The 20,454-nt window shown below is 40.6% G+C and overlaps 1 protein-coding gene across 1 annotated transcript in view; it reads left to right on the top strand.

The window, feature by feature from the left end:
• Positions 1-7,187: 7,187 nt before the first annotated feature.
• RSRC1 (arginine and serine rich coiled-coil 1) overlaps positions 7,188-20,454 on the top strand; it is a 156,884-nt gene continuing 143,617 nt past the window's right edge. The window contains exons 1-2 of the mRNA XM_026854947.1: positions 7,188-7,382; positions 9,913-10,038. Coding sequence (XP_026710748.1) covers positions 7,195-7,382; positions 9,913-10,038 — 314 coding nt within the window. The 5' untranslated portion in view covers positions 7,188-7,194. The remainder of the gene's footprint in view (positions 7,383-9,912; positions 10,039-20,454) is intronic.

The raw sequence follows: 20,454 nt of genomic DNA on the forward strand, positions 1-20,454 counted from the left end.
GGGTTGTTTCCCCTCCCGGTGCGGGCAGCGTGACCGGCTGGGGAGTGCGGGGCGGGGGGGCGATAGCCGCACTCATAAGCGTGTCCGTCTCTCCTAGGAGTAGCCTGGGAGTAGTCTGGGTGCGGGGGCAGAGGAGCAGGGGCCGGCCTGTGCGGGGCAGAGCCGGAGCAGCGCCCCGCAGCCGCCAGGGGAGCGGAGCGCAGGCCGGGGTGTGTTTCTCCCTGCTCCGGGCGGGTTTCCCGGTGGCACGGAGCAGGAGGGGCTCATCCCGGCCGTCCTCCAGGCTCGTTTTCCTCTTGCTGCCAGCTAGCAGGGCCCGGCTGGTGTGAGTAGGGAGCGCGTAGTGTCTGTGGTGGGTGTCAGTGCCCCTGGCACCTGCCGTTGGAATCCACTTTGTATTTTGATGCATAGGATAAGGGAAAATTATTCGTGTAGAATCTTGCTTTCCCAGTTCTTGCCTGGGAAAACAGGGGTAAAAAGGTGTACGATTTTTTTTTTTTTTTTTTCTGTATCTGATGTGCTGTTTCTGGCAGCAGCCCTTCTAGGTATTTAAAATGTATTTATTTCATTTTCGGTATTTTCATTTCTAAATACAGGTCTGGGTGCTATTTTTTTTTTCCCTAGTTAAGAATGAAACTTCTTCTGAGCTGTTTTTCTGTTCTAATGGTCTGGGACAAATTTTAAACATGTTGGTTTTAGTGGTTTAGTGTGGTCCTACACCCCATGAGTGAGCTTAATTTAAAAGGAAGTACCAAAAGCTGCTTGATTTAAAAGAAGTACTTAAAATTCAGAAAAACTGGGTTGATCTGCAAGCTTATTCTGAAAGTTGGTTACTTGGAAGAAATGTTGATTAATTAATCACCCTTAGTGAACTTGGGTTGATCTAGAATAGGAATGTTTGTAGTTCTTGCTGCCTTCAAGTATGGAAAATGTAGTTACGTGGTGGAAGGTCAGCTTGCAGAATTAAGAATTAGTGAGCAAAGTGTGGCTGGGGGAGGTGGTCACTTGGTACATGAGCATCATCCAAAGGTGTGAGGTCTTGGTTCAATTCTCCGCTTTGCTCTTGGTGTTCTGGACAGCTGTGGGCATGTGACGTCTCCCTGAGCCTAGTTTCTCCTGCACTTTGAAATCTGAAGATTTGAAGCTGAATTAAGGAATGTTATTATTATAAATGAATTGTTCTTTCACGATTTTGAACTGAGGGAAACTTTCCTCAAGCGCAAAATTAACGAGTTCGGAAAAATACCGTTGATGCAGTTGTCAGCGAGGATGTCTTTTACGTGACCAGAAGATGGTGGTGTCCTGGGATGTTTGAGGATTCCTGTTCCTATGGGAGAGACTGTAAGAAAGGCACTGAATTCCTGTAACCCTTTAATCTCTAGACTTTGTTCTGAGGTGACCTGTTATGGCAGTGGCCTTGGTAGATGCGATTCAGGTGTTCTTCCTGTAGTGGTTTGGAGACTTGGCTAAGGGAAAGAGGCCCCACTGGATAAATATGTAAAATCAACAACAAGTCACGTTGCTGCCCTCACAAGACCAACCACCTTGTTGTCTTTTCTAATCAAATCTCTTCCTCTACTGTGAGTGGTTTTTCCGAATTGCAGAGCAGGGACAGTTTTCACATAGCTGCAAGCTCAGGGGAGGAAGATCCAAAGACAGTCTTTGCTCTGCACACGCTGTCCGAGAGGGGCTTCTACCCGCTGCCTGTTTGTGGCTTGCCTTTTTTTGGGGAGCAGCATTGCCATTAGTAACACCCCGACTCCTCCTTATTAGCTAGTGAGCGTGTTTGTCAAGGATGCAGAAGAAATTTTACTCCAGTTAGCCTTGTTTCCTGGCTGAAGCTCGAGCAGCATCTCATCCTGACTTGTGGATTCTCTCCTGTAGATGGACTCCCACAGTTCAGCAGGGAAGAAGGCGATACCGAGACAGTCGCAGTAGATTTGCCATCAATGCCCTTCTCATCGATTATAATTTCTTAAAGGATCTTGTTTGTAAAGGCGCCGCATAAACAGCACAGGTGGTTAGTGATTATTGCAAGCTGGTTATGATCAAAGTTCCTCAGTAACTAACAAACGTAATTTGGATTTGATGCTGAATAAATGTGGAGGTTATTTTGTCTTCCTCACTTCTGGCTGATTATGGTAACTAAAGATTGCGCTGTTTAATTGGTTGCTGTGCTCAAGCTGTAGGCTGCTGCAGCGATGCTTACTGGATAACAGCCTCTGATTAAAAACAACCAAACGATATTACTTTCTTTCAGTCTACAGTAAATACAGTAATAATTTGAAACTCACGTTTGAAAACATGTATTGCACAGTCGAAGCAATTCTAACATCTAGGAAACAGGATTGAACGAGGTCAGATCAATGAGTGTATACTTCTTACTACGTTTGATAGTGTGTCTTACTCTTTTTGAATAGATTTTTCTACACAAGTCCGCCCGTTTCCTATGTCATCTATTTGTTCTTTACATTTTTAAATGCAGGGTGGGAGGTGACTTACCTGTTTGCAGGTGAGCTTGATAGCACTGTATAATGGAAATAGTTGGTTTGAAATTTTTGATATTGGTGTTTTTCTTGGCAAAACGTGTAGGAGAGTATGCACTTTGTTTTCATTTCAACCAAAGTGTTGCAGCATCAGTTTTCAGAAACAAGACTTAAACAAAAACTAGCTGTTAAAAAAAACCCAAAAACCAACCCAAACAACCCAAAAAACGGCCTGGAGACCTGTCTTTTAGATACTCCCAACATGCCTGTATTCCAGAACAGGGACTTATAATTTATCAGGTCCAGCTGTTAGTCATTGTACTGAAAAGCTGTTCGATTTCAGACAAACTGCAAGCCTTCAAAATGTTGATGTTCACAGACATTCCCTAGAGCTTTCAAAACTACTTAAGTAGCTGATTAATTTGGTGATGTTATGCTCCAGACCAGGCTTCAGTGGGAGTTTCCGTGTCACTGCTGTGGGTCCTCGTATCTTGAGACAGCATCTTCTGAAGAATGCTCAGTGTTTGCCCTTCGCTCTAAACGCAGGAGTGGGGAGGGAATATGCTCAGGATGGATGAGAAACACGTAGTGGGAAGGTTGGGACAGGGTGATGGAGAAGAAGGAGCCTCACTGACGTGATGATGGTCAGGAGACGTGTTTCCCCACAGACACCTGGGATGTAACCCAGGTTCTAAGTTCACCTGAAACCATTCATCTGCTGTTGGTGCTTGTTAATATGTCTTTCCTTTCCCCTCTTCTGGTCCCAGTATTGCTCCATGGTCAGGATAAAAGCCTCGTGGCTCACCAGGCAGCAAGAGCCACATCTTCCACAGTGCCTACACGTAAAGAGGGGTTGGCAGAAGCGTGTTTCCTATTGCAAATACGTATGGCTTAAAGCTTTTCCCCAAGAAGTAAGGGTAAGGAGCCATCAAAATGGGATTCCCTGTAGCAGTGAGGGTGAACTCTCTCACATCACTCTGTTAACTCTATGGTACAAGTCTTTGTGGTGGATCTACAGACTTCATATGGAAACAGGCAGGTAGGAAAACCCCACAAGATTCAGAATCTGGGGCCATGTAATGAGTCTTCATTTTTTCTGTTTGCCTTTTCCTCCCTTCTCCTCATGATTTTCCTAGCTGAGGTTCCCTGAGGTTCTCCTCTGTGGGCTGTAGGTGCTCTCATCCTGTCCTGTGTGTGGAAACAGTGCATGGACCACTGCTGACCCCCCAGACCGACTCCTCTGTCCATCAGTGATGTGATCAGTCAGTGCTGGCAATTTCCCAGGTCTGTTGAGGAGTTGGGGGGAGTGAGCAGCAGGCAGGGAGAGAACTAACCTCTTCGAGGTCTTGATCACTGACACCTCTCAAGTGCTGTGTTTATAAGAGGTGTCTTTACAGGAGAATGGTGTCGTGCGCTGAAGGGATGGTCTAAAGACCCCGGTGAAAGATAGTGCCTGTCAAAGGTGCCTGTCACCTGTGTGCTTCCAAGGTGTCCCCCAGGAGACAGCTACTAGGACTCGCCTGCCTGCGCGTATTGTTCCCGGATCAACTGTTTGCTTCTGGCAACCTCCTTTTCCAGTGGGAACTCTGGAACGTGCAGGACATCAGTCACCCGGGTGCCGTTGTCCTACAGCTCATCCATGATAAATTCTGAGCTCCTGAGGCTCAAGTATGTGCCCGTATGCTGTCAGGCTTGTCCCCTAATAGAGAAGGGCCATGGCGTGTAGTTCTTCTTTGGTCCCGAAGACAGAAAAAAATTTGAGATTTACATAATATTTTTCACTAGTTTTGTGTGCTGCTTAATCCAGTTATACGTCCAAATGAAGAAGAAAGCTGATGGCAAAAAAAGGAAGCTAAACACCAGGCCATATATATGTTGAGGTATAATGTTCTGGCTCATAATGATACCCACATCAAGTGGCGAATATCTCTGCAGAAATGTCTTTGTACTCTTTGTTTCTCTGGTCTCTTTCATTAATCTTGCTGTCGTAAGCTGTGGTCTGTGAGCTTTTAACTTAAAAATCTGTGTGTTGTAGTTTCATCTTTCTAAGCAGTTCCGCTTATTTTAAGTTTGAGATTCAGGTTCGTGTTCATTTGAAGATTGTTCCATCAGTGTATATTTGAAGAGCGTTATTTTACTGTTCAATAACTGTTAGTAGCTCGGAGCTCTGTAAATCACTTACTATGAGGGGGGAAAAAAATAAAATGACTGCACAAGATGGTGTGTTGATATAAATTGGCATTCCTCTACAGAACTGTAAAGTCATAGTTCCTTAAATGAGATAAAATAGTCTGTAAAGTACTGCCTATGTCTTTTTCAAAATCTGTGCAGAATAACTTTAATAAGATGGTAGGAAAAACTTCATTTAAAAAAGAAATTCTCTTGCATAACAGTTCATCCTCCTAAATGCTGTTTTAGGTGCACGGAGATTGGCTATTTCAAGTTGAATATGTCAAAAATGCTTTGTTTAGATTGTTAGGACCAGTTCTAAAGTGCTGAAGACAGAAACTCTTGAGCAGAGAAGTACGCATACAGAGGGATTTAGTGCGGCAGAGCTTAGTAACGGCTAATTTGTAGGCACTCGTGGCTGCAGGAGTGGAACTGATAGCTGCGGGTTGTGTGACAGAGCTGTCTGCAATCCACAGAGATTTGGCTACACAGGGATGAGTTTACGTAGCAACTGTTTGGATTGTGGCAGTAACTGAACTCTAGTGAACATCAAAGAAAATCCAGATGCTTAGGGGACTTTCTTGTATTTTGCATTAAACAGCTGTTGGGTAAAAATATGGCAACTCTCCTTGAAGTAGATGCCGGGTCCAGAACTTGGCACTTCTGGGAGGATGTTGCTTTGACTCTAGACTTGGGCTTGCTGTGGCTTCCTCACCCTGGCTCCAGGGCTCTGGCAGGCCTTAGGACGAGCTTAAGCAGCGTGGGAGGAGAGTGTCTCGATTTGACAAGCAAACCTGCGTCTCTGACCTAGTCTTTACATTTGGGCAAACGTGCTCTGGCTCCGTATTTATCGTACTCTGAAGGTAGTTACCTGAGAGGCTCCTGTGGGAAGGTTGGTCACGGTACATTGACGTTGCAAATCCCACGCCTGTTCGGGTGTTTACATATATCGGGGTAGGACTGTAGCCAGTATGATCCCGTGCAAAACAGTTTTAGCTGTCTTGGGAACCTGGGGGTGAAAATGCAGCTTTAAGAGACTTTGTCTGTGGTACTAAACATGTGGTTTTTGCTCAGTCATGCATTTTGACCCAAGGGCCTAGTGTAATCAAGACTTATATTTGCATGTAAACCTTTTGTGAATTTAAGCATAAACATACTTAATGGTGAATTTCTCTTTTGTTCTGTTTTCAGTCTCTGCCCTGGAGATTAGGGTCTGCTGCCTGGGTGGTCAAAGGTGTGAGAAAGGGCAAAAGTTTGTGTGCGGAAAATGAACAAGTTCAACTTGTTTATGCTAGAAAGATGAGGACCTGTAATATTTCAGTGTTGGTTACAGACAGGTGATATTGTGACAAAACATAGCCGTGACCTAGCTGTTGATGTGAATGTTAAAGAATGTTTTCCCAGTGCTGAAGTCGCCAGGGAGCCTTGAAATCCCAGTTTGCTCTTGGGAGGAGGAGCTGTTACTAACCATTAGCTGACGTGTGTGTGAACAAGGAGAGGGTCTTGGTGGATAGGGCTGATACTGCTGGGACAGAAAAATGGTTTTAAAGCATTAGGCGCTTTTTGCAGCCTGGAAAATCAAGGAAATCTTTAATTGTGAAGCAGTGGAACTGATCTCTTGGAAGTTCTGAGTGAAGAGGGTAGTCCTTGTCACAATTCATAAATGGCAGGCTTCCCCACCTCCCATTCAAATTTTTACCGAAGAAAATTTGTTAAAAATCAAAAATTTTTATCTGTAAACTTTTTCCAAATAAACACACTTGCAATCAAGAAACATTAATTTAGTATTTCGAGGTCTGATTTTGGAATAAAGCAATTTAAAGTTGAGTGGATCTAAACTGAGAATCAATATCAACCTAACTCTAGTTTAAATTAATTGTAAAATAACTTCCTAGAATTTTTTTTCCTCAGTGCATGTTTTGATTGTGACAACTAGGACAAAAAAAGTACGTTATTTTAATTGCATAACCAAACCCACATCAAGTGAGTCACATCAGTCGCTGAAATTGACTGCGTTCTATTGATTGTGCAACTATTATGGATCTTCATTTCTATCTGTTAATTAAACATATTAAAGATGTTGTACTACCGATTGCATGGTGTCTTAAAGTGAATATTAGAAGTAGATATTAGAAGGACCATATACATTACTCTCCACATTTATCAAAAATTAATATCCAAGGCAAAAATGTAAAATTAAGCTAAAATAAAAATTTGTTCTGATATACGAAGCTGATCGCTGCATTTGTGAAAATTTACAACAACTAGTTGATACCATAATAAAATAATTCAGATTTGCTGATAGTGTGAATTTCAAGTTACTTAATAACATGAGTTTGTTGACAACTTACATTAAAATTGACTTTTAATTTTTGCATGCAAACCAAACTTTCTGTTTACCTGATGACTTTAAAATGGTATCAAATATATTTGTTTATATGTGCATACACACTATTTTTTTTTTTATACCTCTAACAACAAAACATAGACACGAGACTTTTCTTACAGTTTAGAATTTCTGTTTTTGCGTAGTTTAAAAATGGGACGTCGCTCCTCGGACACAGAAGAAGAGAACAGAAGCAGAAGGAAGAAGAAACACCGCAGGCGTTCATCTTCAAGTAGCTCCTCAGACAGCAGAACGTACAGCCGTAAAAAATCTGGGAGGAAGTCGAGGTCAAGGTCGCGGTCTCGAGATCTCCAGTCTCGTTCACATTCTTATGAGAAAAGGTGCATTTGTAGTAATTTACTGTCTGTCGTGTTTGTTTACAAATCGAGCTCTTTCGTGTTATGGCAGAAAGCTACGAGTGTTTGAACCCAATGTCTAGTTGGTTCTAGGTTGGAATTTTATAGCAAGGATTGCTCGGAGTCTTGGGAGACGTGGCAATATTTTCACTTACATTTAAAGAAAAAAGCCAAAACCGCCACCAGAAAAACTCGAAACACCTTCAGCCCTTCCAAGAATACAAAACCGGTGTATGTGCAGATCCAGAGGTACCTCCCTTATTAAACCAGACAAAAACCAGCCAAGTAAAATAACTCTTCCTTCCTCTTCCTTCCAAATAATTAATTTCAAATATATTCATACATTAATGCCAGTTAGTAGTTTCATTCAACTAGTTATAGCCTGTTGTTACTCTTTTTCCCGTTGTTCTAAACCAAGCAGATCTTTCCAGCCAGCAGGGTTGACGTTCTCAATCGAAAGACTTGGGGTGATTTTACAGTAGGTCTATACATTTGCTGCAGCAGCTGGTTTTCACCGTTTTTCTTGCTATTTTTGAAATGTACAGAATCCAGTAGCCAGCCTGGTGTTTAGAACACTGATCAGGTGGCTATATCTACCAATTTTTTCTTGACCTAACACTTATTTCCTTCATTAGAAGCCCCTTTCAGTACCTGACCCTTTTAAATCGGGGTGCTATCCTATCCTGCCTGTGTGTCAGGGTGGCTCCAGGTGATCCTGGTGTCAAATGGAACGGGTAGTGCTCAGTTGATTCGTAAGTGGAGCTGGAAAATACTCATAGTGTCTACCCGCCCTGTAAATATATTAGAAACTGCTCCTCAGAAACCTTTCTTTAGTTGGCAGAAGAGTGTGTCAATGAGGGGCAAGTTGGCTGGTTGTGGAGGTTTCTTACTTATTTCCATCTCCCCTTTCTTCTGTTCCTGCTTAGGATCGACACACAGCCCTTAGGGGACAGTGAGATGACATGGGCTCCGATGCCAGCAGTATGCTGATGACATGCAGCTTTATGAATCTCTTTAGTCCAGTGCAGGCATGGCTAGCTCACAGATAAAAACAGACCTTGAAGGGAGATTAGAGTCTGGACTAAGACCAGTTGACTTAAATTGAATCCAGAAAAGACGAAAGTGTCTGCTTTTAGGATCTGCCTGGCACCTTTGCTTTGCCCTTAGTTTAGGGCATTTGCTCCTGGCAGTTAAGTCGCTACGACACGCTGGGGTCCTGCTGGATTTGTCCCTGACCCTTAGGAATCCAGAGCAGCAGTTGCTAAGTTTACTGTTCTTCTTCATTTAGCAGGAACACTGCATTCCTTTTTCAGATAAAGACCTGTTTTTAAGTAGTTAACCTATATATCTTTCCCAGCTTGGACTACTGCAGCACTACTTGTACCTCATAGAGCACCTTTTCCCTTCCACTAGATAAGAACATACCACACTGACTACATCCCCAAGTACAGAAGTGTTTCTGTTTGGTGTTACATTTTAATATTAATAAAACAATAAAGGCCAGAAATAAGGAGGTTCTCCTAAGGATTGTAACTGTGATTTAGTTAGCTGTTCGAGAGACGGAGAGGGAATTTTAAGATTAAGACTTGGTAGGTAATCCTTGCCCCAGTTTTGGGATTAGTTGGTTTAATTTATGTATTTAATATCTGTTCTTTCACCTTTTTCCTTTGTGTGTAAGAATTTATTATTTGAATAAATGTAGTGGGGAGGTTGGGTGGGAGGGGGAGAAGGAAGACACCTTTCTGACTCCTGACTGAACTCAGGAGAAAACTTCCAAGCTCAAATGGAATAAATGAATGCTGATTATTTGATTACTAATAGTCCTGAAAAACAAAGCTTGTCTGCATCGGAGCAGAACAAAGATTGCGTGTTATGCAAGTTGAGATGACGAATCTGTAAGGTTATATAGATACATAATATTTTTAGGCGTGCATAATTTAAAATACGTTTTGATGCTCACATTTTATGTACGTACATCGTGTGAGTGGCAATAATTGCATAGAGTAGCAATGGAGAAGTTAATGCTTTTGGAATTTCATTTTTAGTGCCAGAGTTGTAGTCCTTGTCCCCTGCGGTGTATTGCTGTGTAAATCCTGCTGAGAATGGCAGTTCTAAATGTTTCTCCAACCTTAGATTTGGCAAAGAGGCAGTGAGTTCCAACGAGCTGGTCATGGGACTAAAAAATCATTGAGGGCTGAGTTGTGTTCCTGGCTTTCCCCTGGAAGTATTGCATGGTTTTAGGCGAATCAGTTAACTTCTGTTTTTCTGTCTACCCTTTTTCTGTCTTAGGATGTGTATTTTAGAACATAAACTCTGAGACAGGCATTGCCCACGTGTCTGTAAATTACTTTTTACAGCCTGATAGTGGTATTTGAGGCTTCTACAACATAATACAAAACCCACAGGTTTTGTATGTCCCTTTTAAGTAAACAGGGTTTTTATTCCTGTGTTGTTGTTTGGGTTTTTTTTCTCTTTTTAGAAGCAGTAGCATACTAATAGCACGGTTTTGTTTCAGACGCAGACACAGATCGAGCAGTAGCTCTTCGTACGGTTCTAGAAGAAAACGCAGTCGTAGCCGATCAAGGGGCAGAGGCAAATCCTACAGGTCTCAAAGATCGAGATCAAAAAGTAGAACAAGAAGGTAAGACTCTTTTCTAGGAAAAAGAATTATTATTTCTACCGTAAAAACATTCATTTAAAATCTCCATATAGTTACCGAGTTTGGAATATACTAGAAATAATGGTTGCAAGTGATTGTCTAAACTGCACGTCGCTCGAAACTCTTCCTAATTTGAAATCTCTATGCTGTGCTTTTGATGTACTAAATCTTTAAATTGCTCTGGTGGAACAGTTGCTTTTGAAGATAAGTTACATATTTTGCATTTGACCAAGTGCAAAAACCGTTAATGAAGTCACCTTGGTTTAACTGTAATCATCTGAAAACTTCTTGTGAATTTTTTTTTGCCTGCTGATTTCCATAACTCCCATGCATAACATTGGCCCCCTGAAGATTAGACTAAACTGTTATATTTTTCTCATCTGTATTTCCCTTGGAAAGAGATGAGTATTTAGTTCTGCAATTTTTTCTTAATATTTAAAGACATTGATGGTGCTGAAATTTTTCATAAGTTGGATCGTGACAAATTTTTTCCGCAATAAACGTAATTTAAATATTTAAATCTTAATCAGATGTTGCAAATTGTACCATAAAATCTTTTGTAATTAAAAGCAGCTCAGTTTTTGTGTGTTTTAAATAAAGTTTATCCCTGGATATCAGAATTACTGTTAGCATTTTCCATGGAATTTAAATTAATTATTGAGTGTATCAGGCAGATCAAAGCTCTTTTGGTATGTGTTTACCAGATCTTCAGCCAGGTGATTTTTTTTTTTTTTTTTCATGCACTAAGAATTTAGTAAAACTTGTTATTTTCATATACCAAATCAGGAGAGCTCTTGCCTCTAAATGTTGAAAAATTGTTGTCAAAAGACATGAACATTTCACTCTCTTATTTGTATTCTCTCATGACTTATTCACAGCTGTTCATTATAATAGTTGCCTGGACACTTATTGCTACAGTCCCTTTGTAGTAGCAATTTGGTTATTTAAACTGTCTGATCTCTCTGACTATACTTACCATCTGAGCTATAGACCCCAGACAAGCTACTGCGCTGTGCCTAGCAATATTCCGGTAAATATCCCCCGTTTTGCTAACAAAATCAGTTTTCAAATGGTGAAATGTCAAAAGAATAAGGTGAAAATGAAGATGTTTTTTGAGTATGTCACATACTCAGCATTGGGAAGTATGATAACCTGATTTAAAGAGCTGGTTTTGATTGTAATAAGTATAAATTGCAGGTCTCATTAGACATAGTCTAATGGGCATCTTTTCCAAGGGGTTTACCGATGTTAATTGTCATTGTAGCAATATATGGAAATTATGCACCTAAAAACTTTAAAAAACGTGACTAGCGTTTGTTTCATTTTGTGCTAGGAAGTACTGTGTATAAAATATTTTATACATAAAAAAATATACTAGCTTTTCAGTGCTATAGCTATGGAGGTATAGCTGCACGTCACTTTAAATGATGTTACTATTCAGAGACGTGGTTCTTCAGGGAAAATATTTATAAATAACATCCTAAATTATAACAGAAGAGTCTTTTGACATGTTAAAAGCATAAAACTAAAACATTAAGAGCATAAAAGTAAACCCAACAGGACACGCTGAATCCTTTATTGTAATTTTTCTTCCAAGTCTGCTCTCTGCTGTAATGTTACACTCCGAAGCCATGGATTAATCTTATTTTTGGAGAAGAGTTAAATAGGTTGCAGAAAGCTGCTACTAGAGGCCCGTGTTTTCCGTGTTTGTTAGCGTTGAGGCAGTTGCAGCAATGCTAAATAGTTCTGCTCTTCGCTATCTCAAAACCTGTCTCGTGCACTGAGTTGAAGCTCTGAGCAGCTTTCCTGAGAGGACTGAGGACGTAATGATTCTTCAGGCTGGAAAAGAGATGGTGAGGGAAAGAGGGAATATGATGGAGGGGTATAAAAAAAAATAAAATTGGTGTGAAAAGATGATTAAGGAATGAGTGTTTGCGATCTCCTCCAGTGTAAGACCTGGGGCAGGCATGAAGTGATCGAAGTCAGCTGGTGGCAGATCCTCAGATCCTCCTCAGACAAAAGGAGATGCTGCTTCTGTATCACATAATTAAGCTGTGGAAGCCCTTGCTGTTGGAGATTGTGGCTACCAGCAGTTGAAATGAATTAAAAAAGCAGTCAGGCAAGAAAAAAATCCATCCAAAGCTGCTAAATGCGAAGGGACAGTGTTTGTTTTAGGATACGTGTGTATTTGTAGCGCTGAACTGGAATTTTCATGAGAATTTGACATCTGTAATTCATTAATTTTTTGCTTGGGGTGGGACATCTTATTTTCCTATGACTTTTAAAGGTAAGTCCTGAGGAAAACACTGATGTGAATAAGCTAATAAAATGCTCAGAAGTAACCACCTTGGCTTAGTGTAGTGAAGAGCGTGTTGCCCGCTGAGGTGTCCTTGCTGATCTCCAGCTCCTGAATCGCCCGTGGCAGGGAGCAGGATCTACTGACCCGCCTGGGAGGCAGCAACAGGAGATGGAGCAGCAAAGTGAAGATATCTCTGTGCTACTTGTATGTGCGGTGTTACTGCTGTACCTTCAGAGTACCACCTTTAGGGCTGGAGCAACTGGGATTTTTATTTTTTCCCCCCCCAGTGGGAATGGGACTGAGACTAGAAAACTAGTTTCATGTTGGAAGTGAAGATCCATTACGCGCTATCTTTAAATCACTGGGTTTGTTTTTGGTGTAAGTCATGCAGATGACACAAATTCTGCATCCCATAATGTCTTCTCTCCCCACGATCCCCTGTCAAATTAAGACAGTTTGTTTTTCAAGGTAGTGAAAATGTTGTTAAAAGTCTATGTGGCTGGAATGTAATTTTTTTTTTGTAATAACTTCTCCAACACAGGTGTTTTATTTGAGTGAATGATTTCCAGAGCTCCAACTGTGTAAAATACCGAAGTGCCAAGTTTTAATTTGAAAAGTTAGATTTTTACAATGACATGTTTTTAAAATATTTTGAGTAGGTATTATTTGCAACCTAAAATGATTTATTCGTACTTTATTTTAGAAGATAAGAAAACTTGTGCGTATCATAACTATCTTATTTTAGATGCATTTTTTAGAGTCAAAAAAGTGGGGCTTCCTAGTAATGCTATAAATTTAAAGCTGTCCTACAGCAAGATAGTACGATGCAAATGTGACTTAATAAGATCACAAACTGAATTTCAGCAAAACAACCAAGATTTACATTAAATTAGGAATTTTAAAACCGATTTAGTTTGTTTTACTGAGCATTTGCTTAATAACATTTCGCCTTCTTGCAATCTTTTTAAAGACAATAATTCGTCTGTGAAATGCAGGCACATCCTCGGCAGAAAAATTGAAAGCAACAGCTCACTTTCTGAAACCACACATACAGTGATATAAAGAAATATTTCAGCTCTACGAAATTTAATAAATCATCCCATTTCCTAATTTGATCATATTAGATGCTGATGTGGAAGAAGCATTTCAAATACCATCTCCTCATTAATATACATCAGTCTGGGGAATAGAATGGAATACTTATGCAGAGATGTCACAGTTACTGTTTCTTAGTTTACTAAGTGGAACAGGTTGATGTGATACTGGGTGCTATTTGTCAATGTCTTGCTAAAATGGTTTGGGTCGAGTTATGGAGTCCAGAAAGACGGCGGCTGATAAATCAAAAGTGGATTGAGTGGACAGGAGGCAGTGATTGATACTGTGACAGGATATGAAGAAAGGAATCTTGATACAAGCATGCATGATATTGAATATGAGAAGGAAAATGGCCCTGGAGTATGGATATTATTCAAGGAAATGAGAATAATAATATCATCTTGAAATTATTGCTGGGTGAAGATTAGGATAGTTCTTATTAGAATATTATGCTTCTCTGGGATAGAGAAACTCGGATTTCTTGTAATTTCTATGTGGCTAGAGTCTTGTTAATATTTTTAGGGTTTTCCCTGCAATTGTTCTGCAAGTTAATTTGTACGTGAAAAATGCTTACTTTACATCAGGACTTGTAATGCAAATCTTTTGATTCACGTAGCTTTAAATAGGATTTACCAAAATATTTATTCCTTGGTTTCCTACAATTCTGTGATTATAGAGTATTTCACTGTAATTGCCTTTAAATATGCAAGTTTGTTTTTTGTTGTCTGCCAAGTGTTTTTGGCTTTTCCCTTTACGTTAAACTGAAAACTGCTGCCTTGAAATACCTTTAACACAATTCAGCCTAAAGATTGACACAACAGCTAGTATATCTGTACATATCTAAGAGGAGAAAATATCATGTGTAAAGTAATCCTGTTTGTAGAATTGATGCCTTTGGACTGTCAGTGAAGGAAGTGTTTGATCAGTGTATTGTTGTTTGTTGGTTTTTATGTTGGTTTTTTTTTCCCCCAGTGTGTGTGTGTGAGCATGCTTGCATTTTATTTCCTTACCATTTTTCCAGTCTAATTGATTTAATATTGAAATGTGTGCAGTCCAGTGCCAGGGCGACCTACTTCTTGCAGGTGGCTTTGGAATAGATTTGGGTTTTGGGATGGAAAAGCATCTTGTGGACCGAAGTTGCCATTATTCTAGCAAAGTAAACTAGAATTAATTTAGGTTCAACCCTCGTAACTTGCCAGAATTCTTCGTGTTTAGCACTTTGAGTTTGTAATATTTAAAAATAGGGTCCTCTAGTCATGCAGAGAAGTGCAATGCGAAAAGGGTCATTAAAAAAATACCAGTAAAACCCCAGTGATGTCTCTAGAACAGTGCTGTGTTGGCGTATCTGTACTGGATAGTCAGGGTCACAGATGTAGCGATGGCTAACGATAGTGTCATTTGCATTGTCTGGTTTATGACACGCGGGGATGATGGAAGTACAAGAAACAAAGTCCCCACCACCCCTTTCTAGATGGATTTTCAACACTGCTGCTTCAAACACAGCCCTGGACAGTGCTTACCCTGGAGTGAGAGGTTCTTGCCATTGGGTTTGATCTGTTCCAGCAAGGTCACGGCTTCGCTCAGACACGTACTCGTGGCTGGGGCAAGCTCTCAGTCCTTGCTGTGCATCGGTTGTTTACCTGCACTCTTTATAGCCTTTGTGTAAAGATCTTTCTATTTTTTTGCAGGTTTCAGTTTTTAGTACTGGCAAGGGTCAGTCGTCTTTTGCCTGAGGGTTTTTCTTGGTCTTTGGGAATTTCCTTTTTTAATATCTTCTTCGAAATAAATCCAAACCATCGCTAGGAAATATTTTAGCACAAGGTCAGTGTTGCACAGTGAAATGTTGTTTGTAAGACTTTTCAAAGATATAAACAGTATTATCATTGAGTGCTTTTGTACTTGCGTGATTTGGAGTGGTGAATACAAATGGGTCTGTCTCAGGGAGTCTTTTTTTTTTTTTTTTTTTTCCCCCCCCATGGATCACATTATTTTGGTGTGGTAGTACTAATGTGTTAGAGTCTTTCCAAATTAAAACCCTGGCCTATCAGATCTTACAGCTGATAACGAGTGTTGGATCAAGACATAATCTCTACTAACTTGTGTTCAAAACTTCCCGTTAGTTACTGGATGTCTCTGTTCTGGTTAGCACACACTAATGGGTAGCTTCTACTAGATTACAATGTAGAGTTTTAATTATGAACAACTTCAGGATGAATCTTCTAGAACACCATTGGTCTGAAACAAAAATAAAGGCTCTTGGAAGAGGAGAACGTAGAAGGGACATACACTTTGAGGTAGAAGTTAATGCCAGCAGCAATGTCTAATAGAAGAGATAATGGCAGATAACCAAAGAGCAAAGTTGTGAGGGGCCTTGCAAATTAATTAAAAAAAAAAAAAATTGAATGTCTGAAGAGGTGGGCAAAGATCATCACACAAATAAGATGAATCGGAGTTGGGTGGACTTAGAAGACTGATTTTTAAGAATGTTGTGGAGAAAGACTTAAATACGATGCAGATGTATACATTAAAGTTGAAGGTGGTTTCAGTTGAAGAGTAGAGGTCTTGCCCCTGGGAGTAACTGTTAACAGAGGTGCCGTTAGCTGCTCTGGGGACACGAGAGGCGCAGGGAAGAAGGTGAAGGTGTTCTGAATGGGCCGTCCTACAGACACCAGACGATGGGATTTTTATTGTCTGATGGGAAGGAGTTGGAAGGAATTAGGAAGGGAAGTTTGTGTAACAGTAGCAGTATTGACTCGGAGCAGTGAGAGGGTACAAGCGTGGCTCTTCCTGTGTGGCTGCTGTAAGAAACAAGAAACGACAAGACAACTGTGAAGAAAAAGGTTGGGCACGTCTTGTCAGACAGTGTTGAAAAGCTGTCTTAATCTGTAAAAATGCTTTGGAAGAACCTCCTTCGGAAATGAATCCAAGAATTTTCTGAAGAGCAGCAGATAAAAGTCCTATAAGAAATCAAGCAATGCTATTTAATCAGAATATTTATTTTGAAACATTTCATTACTCTTTTTTTTTTTTTTTTTTGCCTGGTAGTAGCTACTGGAGTTACTATTTTTGTAAAGTTTTGATGTGCTGCCTAGGATATTTTTTCTTTTGTTGCTGCTGCACAGCTTAACACACTCATATGCAACTAGCTGTACAGATCCACATAATTATGTAAGGAATTAGTGTAAATATTACATGTTTGTCTCTTTTTTCTTACTGGTAGGGGAGTTTGGAGTCTTTGGTCCATTAGAATGTATATTTAATTAAGATATTGTAGTATTTCTTTCACTGAACTTCAAATAAAGGCTTGGGGCAGGGAAGAACTAGTGAAATTCAGATTACTGAGTTTGCTCACATGGTCTTTAGTTTTTCTGTGGATGGTAACGTTGGATCATATTTCTTCTTTTTCCCCACAATAAATCAAAACCTGCAGTTTTTTATGTAGGATCTTGTTGCGTTACAGGTTGTATCGCCAATAGTCTCTAAAAATATTTTTTTAGCTATAACAACTGACTTTTTTTCCAAAAGAACTTAACAGTTTGTCTTACATGACTATACCGGAAAAATTACAGAGGTGAAGCAGTAGCACTGAAGATATCCTAGAGCAATAACCCACCAATGAGCACATTACTGAGTTCTAATTGACCGCTTTGGGAAATTAAACTTCATAAGGCAACGCCAAGGGCCCTTAAGTTATCAATAAGGCCAGATAGCTGCTAGTGACAGTTGCTTTGATGCCTTTCATTGGTATTAAAAAAAAAAAAAAAAAGCCTTAAAAAAAAAAAAAAAAGAATGTGTAAGTGCTCTTCATTTAGAGCTAAGTATTGAGTCTAATTACGTGTACACTTATTTTTCCTAAAGCAGTCCAGGTGTTATGCACACGGAATGTGTTTTAAATATAGCTTCTTATTTTTCTAAAATCTTCTGTTTCTCCCTTTGGGAAAAGGTGTATTTGCAGGTTAGTTGTTTTTAGTTGGTTTGTTTTTTTTTTTAATGCTTCAGTTTTCTGTTTGGGAAAAGGTACTTGAGAAGACAAGGAGAAGAATATTATCCCCCTTAGTGGAGAATTGGCTTTTTTGATTTTGATGTGTCTACATTCTAAACTGCTATGTATTTTTACTTTTTTTTTTTTTTTAAATCCTCTTTTTCTCCGCTACCACAGCTCTGGCCATGAAATAGAATCTGTTATTTTTTTGCTGCAGAGCTCATGTTTCTCGAGGCAGCTATGCAAACCAGCATATAGCAGATGTCTTAAAGATGCATCGGTAATATCAGACTGTCATTGTTTGCTATGTAAATCGCTGCTGTTTCCAGTGTTAGCTTCTAGAATGTGATTATCAAAATGTGAAACACAAAATTGTAGAATTTAGTAGAAGCATTTTACTGTTTACTTTATTCCCATCTTTCGTTCTTTCTAATTCTAATAACACATGACAGTAACAGAATCTAGTTTAAAAAGATGCAGGCGGAAAACGTATTTCTGCCGAAAAAGTGGTTTACTGTATCTTTCCTATGGGACTCATCTGAATGTAAAATATCCTAGCAAGAGTAACAGTTGCTTTGTAACAGTAGAGTACAAGTAGCTGTCAGCCCCGTGTTATTTCAGAAATTCAGGCTGAATTTTGTTGAATGGACCCAAGTCAACCTTGCTGACGTCGCACGTGCAACCCTCATCCAGCTTCCCTGTTCGTGATGGTTTTAATGACGGATTAATGTTTTTCACTGATTCCTTGCCGTGTTTACATACTAACAGGTTGGTTACCATAATCCTTCTCGATTATCTTTGTATATTACTCTTGTATGACTTTATTCGAGTTACACGAGGGGCAGTTATAACGAGACTGTTGTTCTTACAACCAGCCACCCTGGATCAGGGGTCAGCAGCATTTGAAGTGTGCTGGGCCTAATGCTATGCTTTTTGCAAACTAGAGGTTAAATATTTTGCTAGAAATGTATCAGGCCCTGGGAGAAATTAATTACCAGAGAGATAAGATGATGTTCATCTGTAATGTCTTGCCTCTGTGGCTGGAAGCTAGTCTGAGGCTTCGTGGGAGCCGGGACCTGGGGACCTCTGCCTTTCTTAGCTAGTTTTCTCAAGGTATTGTGGTTCTTTGCTCCTAGCTGTGCTCCGTGCCGTTCAAAATCCATCTTTGTGGCAGAGGTGGTAGTTGCTGACTCTTGCTTTAGAGGATTTTTTTTTTTTTTTTTGGTGGTGCTTTGTTTTCCAGAGATGATCACTCTTCTGTATAAATCAGCATACGTGCCCTGGCATTCTTTGATTGCTGCTTTTGGCCAAGATTTCAGCTGACACAGTTCTCGGTAGCAGGGCACTGCTGTCTTGTACTTCTGTACAAACACATTTTTATCCCATATAAATCAATTGTACTTCAAGATCCAGATAGGCAGCTGCCAGTTTTTGTTGGTATTGTGACCAAAGTGTGCTTTGCGAGTAAGTTTATGCCAGATTAAACTGATTAAGGTTGGGGAACTGTGACGTTTTCTTGTCCCTTCATCCTTTAGTGCCTGTTTTGATGCAGAGATGTGGGAGAAATCCCCCGGTGCTCGGCACTGGTGAGGCCACACCTGGAGGGCTGTGTCCAGGTTTGGGCACCTCAACCTGAGAGAGATCCGGAGGGGCTGGAGCGAGGGCAGAGGAGGGCAACGAGGCTGGGGAAGGGCTGGAGAATCAATCCTGTGAGGAGCCAGGAAAGGAGCTGGGAGTGCTCAGTGTGAGGAGGAGGAGGCTGAGGGGAGCCCTCATCCCTCTCTGCAGCTCCTGACAGGACATTGCAGAGGGGCTGGGGCTGGGCTCTGCTCCCAGGGGATCAGGGACAGGACAAGAGGGAACGGCTGGAAACTGCCCCAGGGGAGGGTCAGGCTGGGCAGGAGGAGAAAATGTTTCCCAGCAAGAGTGGTCCGAGAGTGGAACAGGCTGCCCAGGGAGGGGGGAGTCCCCATCCCTGGGGGGGTTTCAGGGCCGTTGGGATGAGCTGGGGGGGATGTGGGGTAGGGGAGAGCTTTGCAGAGTCGGGCTGAGGGTTGGACTCGATGATCCCGAGGGACTTTTCCAACCTGAAGGATTCCGTGACTCTGTGAGGAGAGTTCTGTGCACTGCTCTGTCCGAGAGCTCTCGCTTTCTTTTAGTGAGGAGCAAGAGAAGACGGGGAGATGCCCACGGATGGAGAGCGTGGTTTGGAGCAAAAAGGGTCAAGCCTGGGTCGTTGGAGTTGAGGCCAGGTGAGAGGCAGTTGTAAAGCTGGAGTACGGCACTGCGAGGAGGGGCCGTTACCAGTTTTGAAGGCAAGGCACCGTGTCTGCCTGGAAAGCAAAAGCAAGAATATGTGTAGATGAGAACGCTTCATCTGGTCCCAATAGAGGTTTATTGGTATAAACCCTCGGCCCTGTTGGAGTCAATGGCAAAGCTGCACTTGACTTCAGTGATTCCAGATTTCACTGAGGTGTGATGTTATAGGAAGAAAAGATTGCAAAAAAAATTTCGATAATTTCAGGCATATGTAGAGCCTTTGTCCTTTTACCATTAAAATAGCATTTAGGTAGCTATCCAAGCAAAATATTTCATGTTAAATATGTGATCACGTCAGGAAAAAATGTGAAAGCTTCTATTTGTTCTTGCATAGTGCAACTGGAGAGAGATATATTTAAATATAATGGATAGTTTAAAAAAATAAAATCTAGGAAAAGATAGGAAGATAATATCTATGCCTTAATATTAACCGTAACTTAAATATTTTGATTGTGCTTTTTTCAGAATTTTAACGTTTTGAGTCTTTAAGTTTTCTGCAAACTCATATATGCATACCTCCAAAATACTGTGAAACACGTGCTTTCAATCTGGAGCTTCCTTATCCGTAAATATTATTTTAAGATATTCTTCAGTTGCAGTTTTCACAGGATCATACCAACTTCTAGTAAGGCAAACTGAAAAACTCTCCTTGACTTTAAAGGGTTATATTATGCTCAGCCTGAATAACTGTTTTTTTTTTTTT

This window comes from Athene cunicularia, assembly GCF_003259725.1.
Source record: "Athene cunicularia isolate RWA chromosome 9 unlocalized genomic scaffold, athCun1 chr9_part1, whole genome shotgun sequence".
NCBI lineage: Eukaryota > Metazoa > Chordata > Aves > Strigiformes > Strigidae > Athene > Athene cunicularia.